The following is a 22,325-nucleotide window of genomic DNA, read 5'->3' on the forward strand; positions in this document are numbered from 1 at the left end:
GCGTATGATATGTAATCAGAAACAAGATGGCATGCCTTTTTCATAAAAAAATGATGATTAGATAAGAATTAATTCACATATATTCGATGAATTTTATATTTAAGATGTAGACATTCAAACTGAAATAAAATGCAATAAAAAGAGCATAGTGAGATTCGAACCAGTGATACACTGATTATCCAAGTACTATTCACCAAAGCTATCAGATAAGCCATGCAGCCCTTAATGAAAAGTGCCCCAATTTCAATTAATTAAAGTTTCTCAGAAAACTTGAAACTGATTTTCTCAAGAATTTTTAAGAGGTGCACCCAACTGCTTTGGAATACTGATATTTCAGTTCTGGACTTCACATACAATAAATATTAAAAAATATAAAATTCCAACTGCTGAGTGGCCTTCTCATAAGCTGAACATTTACTCTTGGAATGTTATTTTTAATTCAATTGTCTTGTCAGTGGTGCAAAATTTCTGATACCATCAGATTAAAAAAGTCTACGGCCTCTCTTATGGCTTTTAACTGGTAACTTAATTATCTATGCCATTTATTGTGGTGGTTCCCCTGAGTAAAATTGTAAAACTAACATACACTTTGGAAGAACAGTATCACTCAGGATTAGAGGCAATTTTGAATAACATGTAAATAAATTTAACCTTCATTATGCAGGAGGGTAGCTGCCACAACACACTGCTACAAACAGATTCATTATCTCTGTAAATCAGAAAAAACTGAGCAGCACAGTACGCACAAAACCAAAAAATAGCACAGTATGCGCAAAAACATTCTTGTGGAATATGAAAGACAATCTGTATTACTCTTGTGATATTCTATGAAAACTACAGGTTAGAGTTTTAGAGGAAATGGATATCATAAATGGTAAGTATGTAGTTGCTTTTTTAGTGTGTGTATGTCAATAGTGCAGAATGATCTTTCAGTACTTAATAATGAAATTGATCAAAAACAAAGGCTCCACCACCGTAGTTTTCAACCGCAAGGATTACGTGGCAGAAGGACTCCGTCAGCTGTCAGATACTTCCACCTACAAACCATGCCACAGTGATCCCATTCCAGCAATCCAGCAGGATCTCCAGTGACTACTCAAATCCTTAGGCCCATCCCAGAACCTCTCCCCAGAGTCCATCTCTCTACTTACCCCTACTAGTCCCCGCACTCCCATCTTCTACATGCTTCCTAAAGTCCATAAACCCAACCACCCAGGACGCCCCATTTGTGGTCGGCCCCCACTGAGAGAATCTCTGCTCTCGTAGACCAACACGTTCAACCTATTACCCGGAACCTATCCTCCTATATAAAAGATACCAACCATTTCCTCAACCGTCTCTCCACAGTTCCTCTCCCTTTACCACACAGTGCCCTGCTTGTCACTATTGATGCCACCTCCCTGTACACTAACATTCCTAATGCCCACGGCCTTACTGCTATCGAACACTACCTTTCCAGACACCCTATGGATTCCAAACTGTAACAACAACAACTGTACATATAATATTTTTTTTCTTCTGATTGTCGATAAATTAGTGTAAGCGATGTTCTGATTTCATTTCTTTTTTCTTTTCATGTCATTATGTTAAAGAAACTGTAAACAATTTTCGATGTGAATATTAATGTTTATGTCAAATTGCAAGCAATATTATAACAAAATGGAAATGTAAGAAATGTTGAAACTGTTGTAAGATGTTAAAGTTGTAATTGTGCGCCTGGTCCATACGTAGGCAATGTATTAGGATATGTAGAATGCAAAACCTTTGGTGAATACCCTGTCTGTAGGGGAGCGGTAAAAGGTGGATGGCAGGCAAGCACGGGAAAATGCACACGGGCACGGCACGGCATAACGGGCTCAGCAGTAGTAGTCGGAGTTGGGCATCGGTCTAAGTAACATGTTCTGGATCGAGGAGGCTCTCCTGGAAGACGTAGTTTAATTGAGCCTCGGATGTGCCGTTTCCGACGACTATACAGCATGGCAAAATTACATAGGCACTAAATGGAAAAATATTGCGACGCTTTATGTGTGCTCTGCGCCTCGCCATCTCGCCGCCCACCAACCGCCGCATCGATACGAACAGACTGAATCTTTTAGTACTGTATTTGTGTGGACCAGTGTTACTTTTGTTCCTTACTGTTCAATAACAACTTAACTTTTACCAGAACTGTCCTATCATTTAATTATCCTCATCACTAACCTAGACAGGATCCTTTCCACATGTTGTGCAATCCGAGTGTCCCGAAATGAAGATTTAAAGTTTATGTTAATAATACTTACCTGCAGACCTATCTATGTTAGAATGATGTTTAAAGAACTTTGTTGTTAATGAATATATAGGTCTGGCAAAGTTGGAAGATAATGTTGAAATTGGTTTAGTAATGAAGTTTAATTATTTGAGGCAGATAAAATGGTAATTAAATGAGCAGGAAATAAGCTAAAAAAAGTAGTAACTCACCTATTGGAAATCTTGAGTGCTTAACTGAACTGATTTGACCAGCAAAGTTAAAGTCAATATAAAACCTAAATTTATCAATGTTTTACCCTTTTCAAAATTGACATTGTATGTGTGTTTCGAAAGTGCTATTGCTAGGGTAACCTATGCCCGAATTTAATCAGATCAATAGACAGTACGAAGTTTGTAGTAAACATTATAGTGTATTGTTGTGTATTTATGGCTCGTCAATATTAGTACAGAAAGTGAAATTATTAGTTCAGTAGATTTTCTGGTTCTAAAAGTTACCATATTATGCAGTGTTATTACGTGTTGTTTTGTATGAAAGTACAGCAACTTGTACAGAGAAGAAACTCAGTTAATGCCTAATTAGGCATCTGCTGTGTCGTTTCTTGTCCGTCCTAACGTGTAGTTGCACAACAGACTTGCTTGACGTATCATTGTTGTTACTGAGTGGGTGGAAGTCTGATTTTGCCTCCATTCAGGTACACGCAGTCAACATATATACCAAAATCCTTCCTTATAAGGTGAAGCCCGTCAACTTACCTTAGTGCAGGCTTTAATAAGTATCGTGCGCAGTAGCGTAGCGTTACAAAACCAACAACCTCTTTCCTAGCCTCCATGACCAACTATATCCTCACCCATAATTACTTCTCCTTTGAAGGCATTACCTACAAACAAACCCGCGGTACGACTATGGGCACCCGCATGGCGCCACCGTATGCTAACCTATTCATGGGACATCTAGAAGAATCCTTCCTAAAAACCCAGAATCCTAAACCCCTCACCTGGTTCAGATTCATTGATGACATCTTTGCTATCTGGATTGAAGGTGAGGACACCTTATTCACATTCCTCCAAAACCTCAACAACTTCTCCCCCATTTGCTTCACCTGGTCGTACTCAACCCAACAAGCCACCTTCCTAGATGTTGACCTCTGCCTCAGAGATGGCTAAATCAGTACCTCCGTCTATATCCAACCTACTAACCACCAGCAATACCTCCACTTCGAAAGCTGCCACCCGTTTCATACCAAGAAGTCCCTTCCGTACAGCCTAGCCACCCGTGGTCATCGCATCTGCAGTGATGAGCAGTCCCTCTCTAAATATACCGAGGGTCTCACTGAAGCCTTCACTGACCGTAATTACCCTCTCATCCTTGTATAAAAACAAATCTCCCATGCCTTATCTTTCCAGTCTTCCACCACCTCCCAAAGTCCCACAGTCCAGCCACAGAGGAGCATTCCCCTCGTAACTCAGTACCATCCGGGACTGGAGCAACTGAATTACATTCTCCGCCAGGGTTTCGATTACCTCTCGTTGTGCCCTGAAATGAGAAATGTCCTACCCACTATCCTTCCCACCCCTCCTACCGTGGTATTCCACCGTCCACCAAACCTACACAATATACTCGTCCATCCTTACACAACCCCTGCTCTCATACCACTGTAATAGACCTAGATGCAAGATCTAGCCCATACGTTCTCCTACCACCATCTACTCCAGTCCGGTCACTAACATTACCTATCACATCAGAGGCAGGGCTACCTGTGAAACCAGTCACGTGATCTAAAAGCTAAGCTACAACCATTGTGCTGTATTCTATGCAGGCGCGACAACCAAAAAGCTTTCTGTCCGCATGAACGGCCAACGACAAATTGTGGCTAAAAAACAAGTGGAGCACCTTGTAGCTGAACACACTGTCAAACATGACACCGCTCATCTCAATGACTGCTTCACAGCCTGTGCCATATGAATCCTACCCACCGACACCAGCTTTTATGAATTGCGCAGGTGGGAACTTTCCCTGCAATACATCCTATGTTCCCGTAAACTCCCTGGCTTTAACCTTCATTAGTCACTGTCCTCACCCATCCAGCCCCCTCCCTGTTTCCATTCCAGCACTACACAGCCGTCATTTCACCGCCACACCCAGTCTTTTAATTTCTTTTATTTTTATTTCTCTCCTTTCCGCTAATTACCCCACTTCCCCCTCCGCACCTTCTCTCCTACCCTCCGTCTAAACTGCAACACTTCACTGTCTGCCACTCCCACCATACTATCCCTCCCCCTCCCTGCCCCAGCCTCCTCCTTACCCCCACCCAGTCGCCACTCCCATCATGCACTGGTGTGTGTGTGTGTGTGTGTGTGTGTGTGTGTGTGTGTGTGTGTGTGTGTGTCTACTGCTGACAAAGGCTTTAATGGCCGAAAGCTATGATCGTGTAAATCTTTTTATTGTGCCTATTGCGGCTCAGCATCTCTGCAATATGTGAGTAGCAACTTTCCTTCTCTCGTGTTGTTAACATTACGTCCTGGATTTTCCATTGTTTGAAATATTGTTTCTGATGGCCCAAGTTGTGAATAAAGATATGGCCATCATGTACGTTTTAAGAGCATATGCTTCATTCCACAAAATAATAAGCACCTTTGTTAACATTCCACTTAAATTAGATGTTTTTGCAATGTCTGCTTCTACTCTGGAAAAAAGTTTAGTGCATCTTCTGCAGATGCATACAGCAATAATCAAAGAACTTCTGGAGGCTGCTCTCCAAATCCTCACAAAGATGATAGGCTTCTCCCATCAATTTCCTTTAGCTACTACGTTCATTTTCTTTTACCAATTTACACGAGACACTTCATCAGATACGGAGTGTCAAAAAAGTAACCTATACCCACAGCATCCACTCGCTGTAATGTTACAATCACCTGCCTACAGATGCTGGTCACAAACTGACAGCTGTGCGAAACTGCTTACAGTGGAAAATCCCAGATTCTTATAGTGTCCAATGGACAAGCAGCCTTCAGCATAAGGGAAGTCCTGAAAAGAACACATTGTAAGAGTCTATTACACATCAACTTACCTACGAATAGGTGGCGGAGGTGGTTTGGCGACAGTGGGGGAAGTCGACCTGCGAGGCGTCTGTGAACCACCAGCTGTGGCCGGCACTGCAGTACTGTTAGCTACTGGTGGCTGATTGTTGATGACAGGATGGCCTTGTGGTAACTGTTGTTGCTGACCGTTGTTTTTAGAGCCATCAGTCGCACTGAAGCCGCCCACCTGGTGGCGCCCCGACGGTGGGGGAGATCGATCACTGCTCGAGCTGCGGTGAGTTCGCCTCGATCTGAAAAAGGAGACCGAGGTGAACAACAATGCAGACAATGTTTAATGATACCATCTTTGATAGGTTATGCTCAATTGCAATTAACATATATTTTACAGTGATATATCTGTAAGCAAAGTGTGATTACTGCTTAAGAATAGGTCATAATTCTAAGAAGTTATAATTTTGTTAGAGAGCATGTAACAAATGTTATTACATTCTCAAGATATTAATGTAAAATCATTTTGTCAGGATATAAAGCTGTTGTTCTAATAAAGGATTACCGTTCTGCTAAACATGAACCCATATGGTCAACATAACTTTCAACTATTGACTTTCAATTTCACAACCACCTCAATGATAAACTCAAAAGAGCACAATAAATAATTCACGAGCAAAGCAGAAGCACTGAGTCATCGACAGAGACACGCAAAAAAGAAAGAAAACTTGCTAGCTTTCGGAATAAATCATTTCTCTAGTTATAGTACAAATACACACACACACACACACACACACACACACACCTACAGTGCATATTGGACGCACAATGCTCCTTTACATTCTATCAGAACTTTTCCTACTACAATTACACAGTTCAATAATGAGTTTCAAAAAACCTTTCAGTGTAATATTTTGGGAATGCCCACTGAAAAAACTTTTTATATAAAAAACAAAATACGTCTTAAATGTAAAACATTTCAACATGAGGAAGACGTTTGTTTCTTGGTGGCTCATTGATTACATGCCGGACTATGGATACAGAGGTCTGGTCTTTGAACCCCGTTCATTCTAGCATCTGTCACTTATCAATTCTTTCACGGCTTGCTATGTTCATAAATATAAAATGCCGAGCTACAACACAGTTCAGTGTCCACATTAAACAGTTGGTCCTCCTACAACTGCACATGTAAATCATTTCATAGGTCAAAAGAAAGCAAGGGCACTCCACCTCCAATAAGAACGAGTTTAATAAGTCATTGTGGTGTTCAAACCAGTCTTTAGACCGATGACAGCTTTTCATTAGGTGAACATACAATTTATCCAAATGTTGCACAAAAAGAGGTAGTGAGGCAAACCGTGTTCATTACTTGATCAGGAAGGTAAGTATTTCTTGGCTGATGGTAGGGAGGGAGGATGGTTACAGTGCAGTAATGCATTAATGAAAGGAAGAGAGAGAAACTTCACTCTCCTTAAAAGATCAGATGCAGTGCCAACCACAATGCATTTCCTCTGCAGCACATAGTGCAGCGAGTCAAGAATTTCCATGTAAATTCTGGAACCACTCGACCTTCTGCCACCTCAAACACGCGATGTTTTAAAGATAAGTGTGAGAGAGAGCCTATTTACTGCGCAACACATGTCTGTGTATGCAGGATGGACGTTAGTCGTGGGAGGACAGGATTTGCGTCAGACTAGCGACGCCGACAAGAGTTAGCTGCTCGTGCCATAGAACCTGTAAGGAGGGTGCAAGGAGTAAATACGTAATATTCCATGGTCGTTGAATAATTGTAATTGTTATAGACAATTGAACCATGATGTGTCTAGAGACTCTGACTTAATCTTCGTGTTACACTTGCTAGAAGCAAGACCTGTTTTTGAATTTCTGGTGGTTATTAAACCCACCACTTGTATGCTTATTTCGAGAGAGAGAGAGAGAGAGAGAGAGAGAGAGAGAGAGAGAGAGAGAGAGAGAGAGAGAGAGCATTTTTTAGTTCCTCTAACCAGCATTATTTCTTCGGAGAAGAAGTTGTGGATATTGACACAGCCACATATCCAGAGAAGGGATCGGCTAAAAAGGGATCGGCTAAACGTTTCAACTAAGTCAACTGTAGTAAGAGAAGTGTGAAGTTCGCAATCCAGTTTTGCACCGCTTCTCTTGTCGCCGAAACTGTTAGAATAGATCTGTAATATATCAGTCCTATGTGACCAATAGAAGGAGAGTTTTAAGTCGCCACTGAAAAGTGAGGAAGAAAAAGCAGCAAATTTTGAGTAGCAAAATTAAAATAATTTGATGTTCGTTGCCCAAGGTTTCCTTAAACTTGCTCTGTCACAATTGCATTTTTTCAGTAATAACTTAGCAAGACAATGACTAAATTTTTTTAGGAACTAGTTTAGGAAGATTGTGGTGACTGAGCTGCGGCGAGCTGGCACCAGTGTTATTTTGCTCATGTATCATTGAGATCGATTGTGGTTGAGCTAAGCTATCATTGCTTTTCACGTGTCTTTATCTTCCGGGTTGGTGGGCGAAACAATTGGATTGCTAGCCTTCGATGGGTAACCCTCGAGATCTCGTGAGATTCGCTGGGAGACGAGTGTCAACGGCTGCCGAATGAGCATGATGCCCGTCATTTGTGATGGTGCGAAATTGGTCGGGCGTTTTGGCGATATGGGCAGCTTGGAGATACAAATCGTGCGACTTACCTGGGAACAAAATTTTAAGTGAAGCGGAGAAGCTGTGGAACCCGTTCCCTTCGTATTGTGTACGTGATATGAAGTAAGTGGTTGTAATTGTGTTTTGTTGACCGACACACTCAGAGGCAGTTAAATTTTATTACTATGGTGAGACTTTCATAGTCAAACTTTAAGATGGTGTGGAAGAGTTCAGTTGGCCTAGTTAAATGGTGGCCATTATTTGAAAGTTTTCTCAGAAGTTTTACTAGTGCTCTGTGTTCCTTGTAAACATATTATTTTATGTTGGCATTTTCAAAGCCTGCACTCTATTAATACAGTTGTCAATGTGTAAAATGCTTAAGGTCAAAGTTGCAAATTTGTCAGTAGTGTAATGTGTTCCTTTACACACTTACCCATATATCAAGTCATAGGTTCTGCCGAGTGTTTCTATGTTTCAGAGTTAATGGAATGTCTTTGTGATTCGCGCAAAAACCTTTGATTGTGTCAGCGCCTTGTTGGGGAGTGGTATGTCATCCAAGGTCTAAGCCTGGCAGTGTTTAAGAACCTGGCCACTACCGGGAGTTGTTCACATACCACCTTCCAAAGTTAAATATTTATCTACCTTCCACCAAGGCAAGTTAAGCTGGTAGATATATAAATACACTCCTGGAAATTGAAATAAGAACACCGTGAATTCATTGTCCCAGGAAGGGGAAACTTTATTGACACATTCCTGGGGTCAGATACATCACATGATCACACTGACAGAACCACAGGCACATACACACAAGCAACAGAGCATGCACAATGTCGGCACTAGTACAGTGTATATCCACCTTTCGCAGCAATGCAGGCTGCTATTCTCCCATGGAGACGATCGTAGAGATGCTGAATGTAGTCCTGTGGAACGGCTTGCCATGCCATTTCCACCTGGCACCTCAGTTGGACCAGCGTTCGTGCTGGACGTGCAGACCGCATGAGACAACGCTTCATCCAGTCCCAAACATGCTCAATGGGGGACAGATCCGGAGATCTTGCTGGCCAGGGTAGTTGACTTACACCTTCTAGAGCACGTTGGGTGGCACGGGATACATGCAGACGTGCATTGTCCTGTTGGAACAGCAAGTTCCCTTGCCGGTCTAGGAATGGTAGAACGATGGGTTCGATGACGGTTTGGATGTACCGTGCACTATTCAGTGTCCCCTCGACGATCACCAGTGGTGTACGGCCAGTGTAGGAGATCGCTCCCCACACCATGATGCCGGGTGTTGGCCCTGTGTGCCTCGGTCGTATGCAGTCCTGATTGTGGCGCTCACCTGCACGGCGCCAAACACGCATACGACCATCATTGGCACCAAGACAGAAGCGACTCTCATCGCTGAAGACGACACGTCTCCATTCGTCCCTCCATTCACGCCTGTCGCGACACCACTGGAGGCGGGCTGCACGATGTTGGGGCGTGAGCGGAAGACAGCCTAACGGTGTGCGGGACTGTAGCCCAGCTTCATGGAGACGGTTGCGAATGGTCCTCGCCGATACCCCAGGAGCAACAGTGTCCCTAATTTGCTGGGAAGTGGCGATGCGGTCCCCTACGGCACTGTGTAGGATCCTACGGTCTTGGCGTGCATCCGTGCGTCGCTGCGGTCCGGTCCCAGGTCGACGGGCACGTGCACCTTCCGCCGACCACTGGCGACAACATCAATGTACTGTGGAGACCTCACGCCCCACGTGTTGAGCAATTCGGCGGTACGTCCACCCGGCCTCCCGCATGCCCACTATACGCCCTCGCTCAAAGTCCGTCAACTGCACATACGGTTCACGTCCACGCTGTCGCGGCATGCTACCAGTGTTAAAGACTGCGATGGGGCTCCGTATGCCACGGCAAACTGGCTGACACTGACGGCGGCGGTGCACAAATGCTGCGCAGCTAGCGCCATTCGACGGCCAACACCGCGGTTCCTGGTGTGTCCGCTGTGCCGTGCGTGTGATCATTGCTTGTACAGCCCTCTCGCAGTGTCCGGAGCAAGTATGGTGGGTCTGACAGACCGGTGTCAATGTGTTCTTTTTTCCATTTCCAGGAGTGTATATATTGTATGTAATCCATTCTTAAACGAACCTGTTTCCTTAAATATTAGCCACTGGCAACTGGCTAAACTTCAATTTGTACAGCATCTGCTGAGTTCCTTGCGCAGCTCTTTCTAGTAGTCTTGTATTAACGTGTCTGAGTACGTGAACATTCATTTTTAAAGATCAGTGTTTCCGCTGTAGTTTTTTATGTAAGTGATTCTATCATGTTATGTTACTGGATCTGAGCTTGAAGTGTCATTAAGTCACCCTTATTGGGCAACTGTTTTCATTATATGTATTTTGAGGGAAATCCCATATGGGAGTTTGAATTTTTGAAGTTTGTCAGTAATTCTGTTTTCTTAATATGGGAAAATAAAGCGAGGGGTATTAGTGCCCGACAACATTAAGTTTGTAATTGACCAGAATCCACCATATATTCCGCAAACATGGCGTAAAGACAATTTTCAAACCGACAAGGAAGATAAAAGAGTGTCTTAGATCGACAAAGGAGAAAAGGGAGCCACTTGCAATGTCGGGAATATACCGTATACCATGCACACGCCGAAAAGTTTATGTCGGAATGAATGGACGATCCATCAACACCAGGATCAAAGAACATAAGTGACATTGCAGGTTGGGGCAGATGGAGAAATCGGCTGTGGCAGAGCACGCACTCAATGAGACCGACCACGTAACAAAATTTGCCCACAGGGAAGTTCTGGCTGTAGAGAGGCACTATCACATGTGCTTGTTCAGAGAAGCTGTAGAAATACAAAAACACATTAACAGTTTCAGCAAGAAAGAGGAAAGCCTTAAGGTAAACAGATCCTGCCTTCCCATACTGCAGCGAACGACCATCACAGGTAGCAAGAGGAGAACTGCACCGGAAATGACCGAGGAGAAGCCCTTGGACATTGGCGCGCCAGGTACATATAGCCTGCCGCCGCGAGCTCGGCTCCAGTTCACCCCGGCAATGGAGGGTGAAGCTTTGACAATGCCAGCCACTCGTGCTGGCGAAACGTCAGTAAAATCATTAGATGAACATTGGCCAAAGAACCCGATACAGAAGCCAATAGGCAGTTTGTCATGAAATCCAAGTTTTCTCATCTCCCACCTAACTGTCATATTACTTACAGTGGATCCTGATGCAGTTTGGAAGTCAACAGACGAGGTCGGCCTGTACGCTTTTGTGCTGTACGTGTTCCTTCACGTTTCAATTTCACTATCACATCAGACATAGTGGATCTATGGGTGTTAAGGAGTGTGGAAATGTCATGTAGCATACAGGCATATGACGCAAGTGACACCCAGTCACCTGACCACGATCGAAGTCCTTGAGTTCCACAGAGCACCCCATTCTGCTCTCTCACGATGTCTTAATGACTACTGAGGTCGCTGATATGGAGTACCTGGCAGCAGATGGCAGCACAATGTAACTAATATGAAAACTGTATATTTTTTAGAGTTTCCAGCTACTTTTGATCACATAGTGTATATGTGAGGGTATTCATATGATTTTCTCTGTAAGAGCTCCTGATCTCCAATATTACTACTTTTGTAATGGCTGTCTTCCCTACTGTAGTATTCATTATGAATGACATTAAAGGAAACAAAAAAAATAATAGAAATCTACTCTGAGAACTCTAAGAACAAACCTGGAATGTCGGTCACTGCCGTAGGGTGAACGTCCCCTCCTGCCGCGATCTCGTTCCCGAGAATGAGATCTATAAAATAAATGAACCACAAAAATGTACATATGCCGCTCTTTCATAAATTGTATTTAAAGCCTTAAAACGTTAACTTTTCCACCACTTGAGAGATGTAAACAATAAATGAGACTACAAATGAAATCAGAATATCAAGTATACTGGGTATTTATGAATTACTTATACAAAAGTAATCCTGAATTGTGAAAACAACAAGTAACTTATAGAAAGGTTTGATATAACGATGAATGCAATGTATCTTCAAGTTTTATTCCCGCCTGATACATTTCATTTCTGAAATTACCATTAGATGGCACGCACACATGAGTTATTTCAACAGTCATCATGGTGACACATAACAGTGCAGAGCATGCACAGTGTTGTTTATGATTTCACGAATCCAAATCTGCTACTACAGTTCAGAGACAATTCAGGACAAAATATTGCACCCACCACCTAAAGACAAACTGTTATTAATTGGTGCAACTGTTTCATCAAAACTTGCTATGTATCTCGTAGGATATGGCAGTATATTGATTACAGATGAGACATTTGTGTGTTATAAAAAAAGAGGCCACACTGAAAATTTGTAAATAAAACTTGAAGATATATTGCATTCACTGCTGTCTCAAACATTTCTGTAAGTTTTTTTTATCATTTTCACAGTTAAAGGTTATTTTTGTATGACTAATTTATAAAAACCCTGCACATTAGAACAGGACTCAGATCTTCATAGCATTCACAAATACCTTCAAAAACAGCTTTTTTTAAAGTAAAAGAGAAGGAATTTAACATAATGGGAATGAAGTAAAAAATTTAGCTTTGATGTTCACAGTTTTTGAAGTTTTCATTTACTCTTGAGCACTAGTGCAAAGTTACAACAGTAAATTTATTTGCTGTTGCAACAGTAGGTGATCTGTTCAAATTTATAGCAACAGATTAAAATTACTTTTCTACATCCTTTTATGTTTTTAATTTACACACAAACTCATGTTTTTAATTTACACACAAACTCAGACAAAATATTAGTCACTCTTTTTCTAATTCTAATAATTTCCGGGTATGCAGCCGGATCCCGTCGACATTCTGCCAGCAAGCTTAATTAAGAGTTATTTGTTCAATGCCTTGTAAAACATATTAGCCACTCCTTTAAAACAGTACAATTGACTGTCACACAGTAACACTGTAAGTGGTTCTACCAAGTGGTCATTTGACCCTCGACTGCTGATCTAGTATATAACATTACATCTAATTTCCCTTAAAGAGTAGTAGATCTATATATTATCTGCATTTATAATAAATTAACTCTGTTTTCGAGTTTGCTAATAACTACGATTAATATCAAAACGTTTTAGCGCACTAGTAATTTTTACCATAGATTTTTGTGATGCATTAATAGAAATCTCGTTCTGTGTACTTGCTTCAGTTCTTATACGGAATTAGCAACTTTTTAGCTCATCAGCTTAAAAGATTATCAGCAAGCTTAATTAAGAGTTATTTGTTCAATGCCTTGTAAAACATTGCACCAGCCAAAATGCAGCTGCACTGTGACTGCTGTTCTCTAACGCGTGATGAGTTGGTTGACATTCTTAAGCAGATGGAAATCGCCCTGACTATTGTCAAATGACTGGCAGTTGAACTGGTGTGTTGGAAGAGCTCCCAAATGTTGTCCACCTTTGATAACTGTACCAGAGGTACCTTAAGTATTATCCTCTCCTGTGGATCATGTCTCCTCTGCAGGAAATACAGGATCTTCATTACCCATCCATTACACTGCGAGCGGCGTGTCAATGGTAGATCTAGGTGTCCTGCACAAGGTGGAAGTGGACCAGAGAGGACTCTTGTTATTGTACTGATCCCCCTAAGCAACAAGTTTGAGGTACTGCCTTTTGCTGAAACTGAGCAATTGGGAGTCGGGTCACCTGTTTTGGAGAAAACCATTTTGTCCAGTCTCCGGAGAATGCAATCGCAAAAGGGTAGGGGTCTATTAATCATCGGCAGTTCAAACGTACAGTAAATGAGGGTACCTCTTAGAGAAATGGCAGCAAGGGACAGGAAAGACAAAAGGTGCACCCGGTGTGTGCCTGGGGCCCTCATTTAACATGAAGAAGAGGCTATTCCAGCAGCCACTGATTCAGTATCAGGGGTGGGCATAAAATGATAATTGGGTCCTTCTATCACCCACCAGACTCATCTCCTAACGTAACCAAAAGCTTTAGGGAAAACCACGTTTTACTCGTACATAAGTTCCTAAATTATACAGTAATCATTGGTGGAGACTTTAATAATCCAACAATTAATTGGGAAAATTACAGTTTTGTTAGTAGTGGGCATGATAAGACGTCCTGTGAAACTCTACTAAAAGCCTTCTCTGAAAACTACCAAGAAAAGGTAGTCAGGAAATCCACTCATGATGGAAATATATTGGATCTACTGGCAACAATTAGATCTGATATCTTTTAGCATGTCCACATCAAAACTGGAACCAGTGACCATGACGCTGTCATGGCAACAATGATTATTGAAGTACAAAAGACAACTAAAACGAACAAACTAGATAAAAAATCAAGAGTGTCATATCTCAATGAGGAACTTGAAACTACCAACACAGGTCAGGAGCATGTAGAGGAACTCTGGCTCAAGTATAAAAGAATAGTTTACCACGCACTGGATAGATATGTGCCCAATAGAACAGTTCATACAGCGAGGGAAACTCCATGGCAGTCAGTCACCGTAAACAAACTTTTAAAGAAACAGAGATTACTGCATACCAGGTGTTAAACAAAGCGTTGAGCTACATATAGAGAGATGCTGAATGAAATGCATGTGGCTGTCAAGAGAGCAATGATAGACGCCTTCAATAACTACCATAGCAGAATATTGTCAAGTGATCATTCACAGAACAAAGTTAGTGTCTAGCGAATGACATAGAAACTGAAATTGAGGATAGCAAAGCATAAGCTGAAATGATTAACTCCATTTTCAAAAGTTCCTCTACAAAGGTAACGCCAGGTGAATTGTCTCAATTTAATCCTCATACCACTGAAAAGATGAATGAAATAAGTATTAGTGTCAGTGGTATTGAGAAACAGCCAAAATCATTAAAACTAAACAAATCTCGAGGGCCTGATGGAATCTGTATCAGATTCTGCACTGAATTTATGGCTGAGTTGGCCTCTCTTATAACTATACTCTACTGTAAACCCCTCGAACAAAAACCGTGCCCAGTTCTTCAAGAAGCGTAGCAGAAGTAATCCACAAAACCACTGTCCAATACCGTTGACACTGATTTGTCGTAGAATCTTAGAACATATTTGAATTCAAAGGTAATGATGTATCTTGAACAGAATGACTTCCTCAATGTCAACCAGCATGGATTTGTATAACATCTATCACGTGAAAAACAACTCACACTTTTCTCTCATGAAACCTTTGGATCAATACAAACAGGTAGCTGCAGTGTTTCTCGGTTCCCGAAAAGCATTTGACTACAACGTACAATCATGTGGAGTATAAAGTGAAATTTGTGACTGGACTGAGGACTTTTTGGTAGGGAGGACACAGCAGGATAATAAAAGCTTGTTCCCAAGAAATAAGTGGGATTCTTAGCCACATATGTAACAGCTCTCTGAAACAGGGTATTTTCCCAGATAGACTGAAGTATGCCATTGTTAAACCACTGCATAAAAAGGGGATACATCTGATGTCAACACAGGGTGTATACGGGGACAAGGAAAAAAAATTCCCTGATTTCTCCCGGATATCCCGTTTAAATAATATGCTTTTTCCCGGGCGAAAATACACTTTTTCTGTGCTAAGTGACAGTAGGTTTTCTGTAGAGTTTCCCTCTGAACTGTAAAACTTATCAATCCTTTGAATGGTTAACGTTTTATGCAATCGCATAGAACTTCCCGGAAAAAAAAGAAAAGATGGGGCAAAGAAGTTTTGGAGGGACTTTTAATAAAAAAAATTTAAAAAATAAAAAAAAAAAATGAGAGAAGTTTTGGAAAGACCTTTGATTTGCAGCAACATATACGTTGTATATTTTCGTATTACGAAAGTATAAATTCGAATTGCACCAAACACAGCGGGTTAGTTTCCGGAGCGTTGAAACCGAGGTTGCGATGTCCTTTTGTAAGCAAGTCATATCTCAAGCCACAAGATCTCGTCAGCTGACGACAGCAGCTATTCAGAGCATAAGAGACGTGTTATAGTCAGCCAATAGCAAGATCACTGGTTACATAGCCCGAACACCCAAGAGGAAAAGTTAACGGTTTACATTAATATACACAATACCGTATATCTACAAGAAAAGCTAAGCTTTCACATATAATGTTAGTCTCCAAGATTAACACGCTACAACATAAGCTAAGCTTTCACATGTAATACTGATCTTTTTTTGCGTGTGTTATACCTTAAGACACATCACACAAATGTGCCAGTAAATTTAAAATTATGACAAATGCCTCGGCTCGAAATTCTTGTAAGTGGCTGGTCCTCAAACTGTTCAGTTTCGAACGCTCTGTGATTTAGATATCCATCCCACTTTCTCACACGTAACATAATTCATCTTGCGTAAAAAGAAATTTACTTTGAAAGTAACACTTTTCTAACTACCGTTCGCAATACTATTCGGAGACTGTTAGAAATAGGTTCGATTTACCAGTTGCCAGAGAGCGCCATAAAACAGGCATTATTGTGCGTGTGCAACTGCGGTGGTGTAGGAAACCTGAATGTTTGTGTGTATAAAGCACTAAGAGAGCTTACATTACACCATAAAAGAAACAGTGCATCAGAGGATACTCCAAAGAGCATCGGAATTTCGTAAACCATTCTAAAATGCATAATTCGGCTTGAAGTGCAAATTGGCTTTTTCCAGATTCACAATGAAGTAGGTCCCATCTGATATTAAGCTTTTCAGTGTGGTTCTTGGGATGCAAATTTTCTTGGAGTACCAGTACTCTACAATTTCATTTTTGGTTCTTTATTATGGCATAATGCCATATATGGCAGAAGATGATAATGTGCACTTGAAATTGCACTTGAAATTCAGCGAACAGTTCGAACTAGCCAATACTGTAGAATGAAACACTTCTTTTCAAATAAAATGACTGCCTCGGCGGAAAGATTAATAAAGCCAAATTTCTTTAGCAAACTTGCAAAAATAACTTCACTGTTCTGCAAGGCGATTAATGCTTGACTGCTACTAACTTGGAAATAAAGTAAAATCAGAAAACTGAAATTAATGATATATTTTTGCCCTCTGTAATTATGTGAATGTATTTTAGTTCACTTGATAGCTCCCGGCCACAGAAATCCGTTTTGTTTTCATTTGACGTGGGAGCTGTACACGAAAAGAAGCAGCGAAATCACTTAACGTAAACACGAGTCACGTGGAGGTTAACCCCCTCCGCACTACAATTCAGACAACTCTGTGCAAGCGTGAATCTGGCAGCTAGGGCGCGCGAGAAAAATTTTTCTCGTTTGCATCTGGCTGCTTGCTGCTGCTACTACCGATACAGCTAACAGCCAAACCTCAAGTAGCGGGAGAAGGTACAGCTTAATATGCGAGTCAAATGCGCATGCGCAACAGACCACTGGCAATTGGTCAAACGAACCTAATGTGAACAGTTGTGACGTCATGCTCATAGCAAGCAGTTTATTGTTACGAAGAATTACAGTCTGCGCCCTACGGCCTTTGGCATATTTTTGCTATTTGCAGAGGCTTGTGTGTGCACGGTTTTTTGTTGTTGTAAATTGCACACTTCCTTTGCCACTAAAGTTTTATTTTTATCCCTCTCGTTTATATTTTATTGCTGCAGTATCATTCTCCAGTAGCAGGATACAATAACATTCTTTGCTAGAGAATCAAAATTACAAAAATTTAACTGATAGCTAAAACAATGAAAAATTCCCGGAATTCCGATAAATTCCCCGGTTTTCTCCCGGATGAAAAAATTCCCGGGTTTTTCCCAGTTGTCCCGGGTCGTATACACCCTGCAACAACTACCGCCCAATCTCTCTTCTGACTGCCTTATCTAAAATTCTTGAAAAAGTAATGTATTGTAGAGTAGCTTCACACCTTTGCAAAAATAAAGTTTTAACAAAATGTCAGTTTGGTTTCCAGAAGGGTTTTTCAGCAAAAAATGCAATATATACTTTCACTAATGAAATATTAAATGCTCTGAGCAACCAGAAGTCACCCGTTTGGATTTTTTGAGATCTATCAATGGCTTTTGATTGTGTAAATCATGGAATACTTCTAGATAAGCTCAACTACTGTGGTATGAATGGGACAGTGCTCAAGTGGTTTAAATCATACCTAACTGGAAGAGTGCAGAAAGTGGAAATAAGCACTTCACATAATATGCAAAAAACTGGTACTTTCTCAAACTGGGGAACAATCAAGAATGGGGTGCCGCAAGGTTCGGTCTTGGGTCCTCTGCTGTTCTTAATATATATTAATGACTTGCCATTCTATATTCACGAAGATGCAAAGCTGGTATTTTTTGCCGATGATACAAGGTTAGCTATCACACCCAACAGGCAAGAATTAACTGGTGAAATTGTAAACGATGTTTTCCAGAAAATCATTAAGTGGTTCTCTGCAAATGGGCTCTCATTAAACTTTGACAAAACACAGTATATACAGTTCCACACAGTAAATGGAATGACACCATTAATAAATATAGACTTCGATCAGAAATCAGTAGCTAAGGTAGAATATTCAAAATTTCTAGGTGTATGCATTGATGAGGGGTTGAACTGGAAAGAACACACTGAGGATCTGCTGAAACGTTTGAGTTCAGCTACTTAAGCTATTAGGGTCATTGCAAATTTTGGCGATATACATCTGAGTAAATTAGCTTACCACACCTATATTCATTCTCTGCTTTCGTATGGCATCATATTCTGGGGTAACTCGTCATTGAGTAAAAGAGTGTTCATTGCACAAAAGCATGTAATCAGAATAATTGCTGGAGCTCATCAAAGATCATCCTGCAGACACTTATTTAAAGAGCTAGAGATCTCCACTGTAGCCTCACAATATATATATTCACTTATGAGATTTGTTAATCACAATCTGAACGAATTCAAAAGTAATAGCAGTGTACATGGCTACAACACTAGGAGAAAGGATGATCTTCACTACTCAAGATTAAAACTAACTTTGGCTCAGAAGGGGGTAAATTATGCTGCCACAAAATTCTTTGGTCACTTACCTAATAGCATCAAAAGTCTGACAGATAGTCATATAGCATTTAAAAGAAAATCAAAAGCATTTCTGAATGGCAACTCCTTCTACTCATTAGATGATTTTTTGGGTATAGTAAATTGGTAATTTCCCCACCCAAAAAAAGAATAAAAAATAAAAAAAATTAAGTGTCATGTAATATTTTGTGTAATGTAATATCTTGTATAGACACCTATTATTAACGTGACACATTCCACATCATTATGAAGTGTCGTGTTCATGATCTATGGAACAAGTACTAATCTAATCTAATTTTATTTTGTATGGAGAGTTACTGTGAGATGTAGGAGCAACTTTGGGTGTTCCCCACGAAAGTGTGTTTGGGCCCTTGCTGTTCATGTACATTAATGATGTTGCAGATAATATTAATAGTAAAATCATGCTTTTTGCAGATGATGCAGTTATCTGTAAAGAAGTACTATCTGAAAGAAGTTGTATAAATATTCAGTCAGAGTTTGATAAGAATTCAATGTGGGGCAGAGATTGGCAACTTGCTCTAAATGTAACAGCAGCCTTGCTCATAGAGTTTCACGTGTACATTCCACATTTTATGAACACTCAACTAGTCTGCTAGGTCACACATTTTCGTACCACAGATTGTCTGGGACAATTTGGGACAGCATCTGGAATGCAGCAACCAAAAATCCCATGATTTGATAGTTCTGCGTGATCTAATTGTCATTTAGTGTCTTCAGCAAATTACAACATACATCATAAAACTTGACAACTCTTGTCACCTAAATGAGCCCACTATTAAGTTATACAACATTAACCCTTTAGCTGTTGTCGATGTCCACACACATTCTGCCATGCCATTCTCCACCTACTGCGGATGTGAATATGCACATTGATTGGGTTTCCTACAGTGCTTTGAACATCTTTATGAGTGCTGAGCAGCTCAACTCTCACTGCTGCAAACGAGTTACTACGATCTCTCGGTGAATAAAAAGTTTAATAAAAGCATTTATCATACTACATATGTGCCTCATTGCATCTGCAAAAAACCTTGTTTTGATATCTTGAATCGTTTATGAGATACGATGAGTGTTACAACCACATGATTCGCAATGCCCAAGGATGCGAATAACTGCATCACGTCTGACCGTCCGTCGGACATAAAGCCCAATAACTCGGGAACGAAATATCGTTCTGCTCACAGTTTTAAATAAAATTCTGATATCTTATCTAAATTTCATAATTGCAACGTATGAGCTGAAATCAACTATTCGGAAGGTTTATGTGTACATTCCTCATTTTATGAACACGCAACCGGTTTGTTTTTACCTCAGCAAACTTTTTAAAATTTCGTGCAATTTTTTACTTAATTTGATGGTGCACAGGGAAGTATGATGACTAACAAAAAGAAATTAACTTCTTTATCGAATGACGATATCAGACTAAGTAGAGCAAAAATCAAATTTTTTCAGCCAATAGATTTTGAAAAATCGGATGATAAGTATTTCATATTGACCAGAACACCATCCCTCAGAACAGGCACCAGAATTTGGTAAGCAGTACAGTCATAACAAAAGCTGTATTCAGCACAGAATGCAGAGAGCACATCTGAAGCAGCACAAGGGTTAACGTAATATCCCTGGGTAGTGACAAAATTTCTGTTCAATGAGTTTACTTATGAGTACATCCAAACTGATCATAATCAAATACCTGTTCCTATAACCAGGTGGTGACATTCCAGATCGCCTGCGCTGGCTGCTTCGGCTGCTCGACGAAGGAGAACGGTCTCTCCGTCTCCGCCAGCCAGATGAACGTGGTGAACGAGATCTGTAGAAAAGTCACTGCTTAATCAAATTACTTTTTTGTATTAGCATTTTGATAAAAATAATCACAAATCTATCACAAAGTTATTTAAGCAAATACCTACTTCAATGTATGATAAAAAAGAGAGAGAAATGAAACCTCAATGACGGCAAGATAAAAATAAATGCAAAAAGTTACGAAAGATACATGTTCTGCACAAGAACTGAGTAATGAATATCAGCAATCCTAATAACAGTTCCATATTTAAATATGAGCAGTTGAGGAATTGGTCTGCATATTCACACTGAAAGCACAATGAAGAATTACTTTTGAATTACCATTTTAAAATCAGAGACAAAAAGATGCAGTAATCCAATCTAAAAGTAAGTATCAACGGAAAACAAAAAGTAAAATTCGAGAGAGGGTAGGCTAGGGTAGGCTAGGGTAGGGGAGGGGGGAGAGAGGGAGGGGGAGAGAGAGGGAGGAGAGAGAGAGGGGGGGGGAGGGAGAGGGAGAGGGAGAGGGAGAGGGAGAGGGAGAGGGAGAGGGAGAGAGAGAGAGAGAGAGAGAGAGAGAGAGAGAGAGAGAGTTAAGGAAAAAATATTTTCAAAGCATTTCACAAAAATATACAAATGTAATGATTTGGTGACACAGAATATTCTACTCATCAAAAAGCAACTTCAGAAAAACAAAAATCACCAAGTAACTCAAATGGTGCATATTAAGTACCAGTTATTTACAACGATATTCAACAGTTTGTAAATGTAACACAATTTCCTTTATTTATTGTGTCACTTGAGTAGAGTCTAATTTATTAACTTGCAGTTCGCCACAAGTGGAAAGTTTTTTATTTGCTGACATTCAGAATGTGTGACACGCCTAAGGCATCAAATTATATAAACGACCTGCAACAGTTCAGTTAAAATTTAACATGATACATTCTAAGTGCTTAAAAATGTGAATAAATCTTGACTTATTCAAATTAACAGTACGGAAACTGTGGAGCAACAACTCCACTTTCTTTCCTTCAGCAAATAATTATTATCAAACATTTACTTGTCCAACAGGAAATGAACATTTATTTTAAAATTTCATTTGCTTCCAATCTGGTAATAAATAATGTGTGTGACCAGAATGTTGTTTAATAGTTTTCTATAAGTGATGTTGCCAGTAAAGAGAATGGCTGTCTGTGCAAGTTCATTTTACCATGTGTTAAAAATGCTAGTTTCATTGCATGCTCTGAGCAACATCTGATGAACACTGATAGTATATTCTCATAGAGAGGCCGATCTTAGCTTAAAAGTTCAACAGTAATTGCAATAAACAGTTCTACTCCATCAATCTTTAAATCTTTACACACCACAAACATATTGGCCGAGGCCCTCCTTAACTAAAATCCAAAGCAATCAGTAATTCTTGCATATTACACAATCATGTCATTTTCTGAAACAACCAATATTTCATTTAGATTTGACTGAAATTTAGTACATTTACAAGAACTCAAAATGAATAAAAAAACTGTTTAAAACATCTGATGCTCTGTATATTGATCTAATTACATTCCAGAGAATGCCTCAACTGTTCTTGCAAACT

General features: G+C 40.3%; 1 protein-coding gene across 5 annotated transcripts in view; it reads right to left on the minus strand.

The window, feature by feature from the left end:
* LOC126424750 (CLK4-associating serine/arginine rich protein) overlaps positions 1-22,325 on the minus strand; it is a 178,788-nt gene that overhangs the window by 84,483 nt on the left and 71,980 nt on the right. For all 5 annotated transcript variants that reach the window (XR_007576206.1, XM_050087471.1, XM_050087470.1 and 2 more), the window contains exons 9-11: positions 20,640-20,756; positions 11,669-11,737; positions 5,316-5,576 (exon numbers count right to left, since the gene is read on the minus strand). Coding sequence is in view for 4 of the 5 variants with exons in the window: in XM_050087471.1 (XP_049943428.1) it covers positions 5,316-5,576; positions 11,669-11,737; positions 20,640-20,756 (447 nt within the window). In the remaining variant the exon portion in view is untranslated. The remainder of the gene's footprint in view (positions 1-5,315; positions 5,577-11,668; positions 11,738-20,639; positions 20,757-22,325) is intronic.

Source organism: Schistocerca serialis, chromosome 10, assembly GCF_023864345.2.
Source record: "Schistocerca serialis cubense isolate TAMUIC-IGC-003099 chromosome 10, iqSchSeri2.2, whole genome shotgun sequence".
Taxonomy (NCBI): domain Eukaryota; kingdom Metazoa; phylum Arthropoda; class Insecta; order Orthoptera; family Acrididae; genus Schistocerca; species Schistocerca serialis.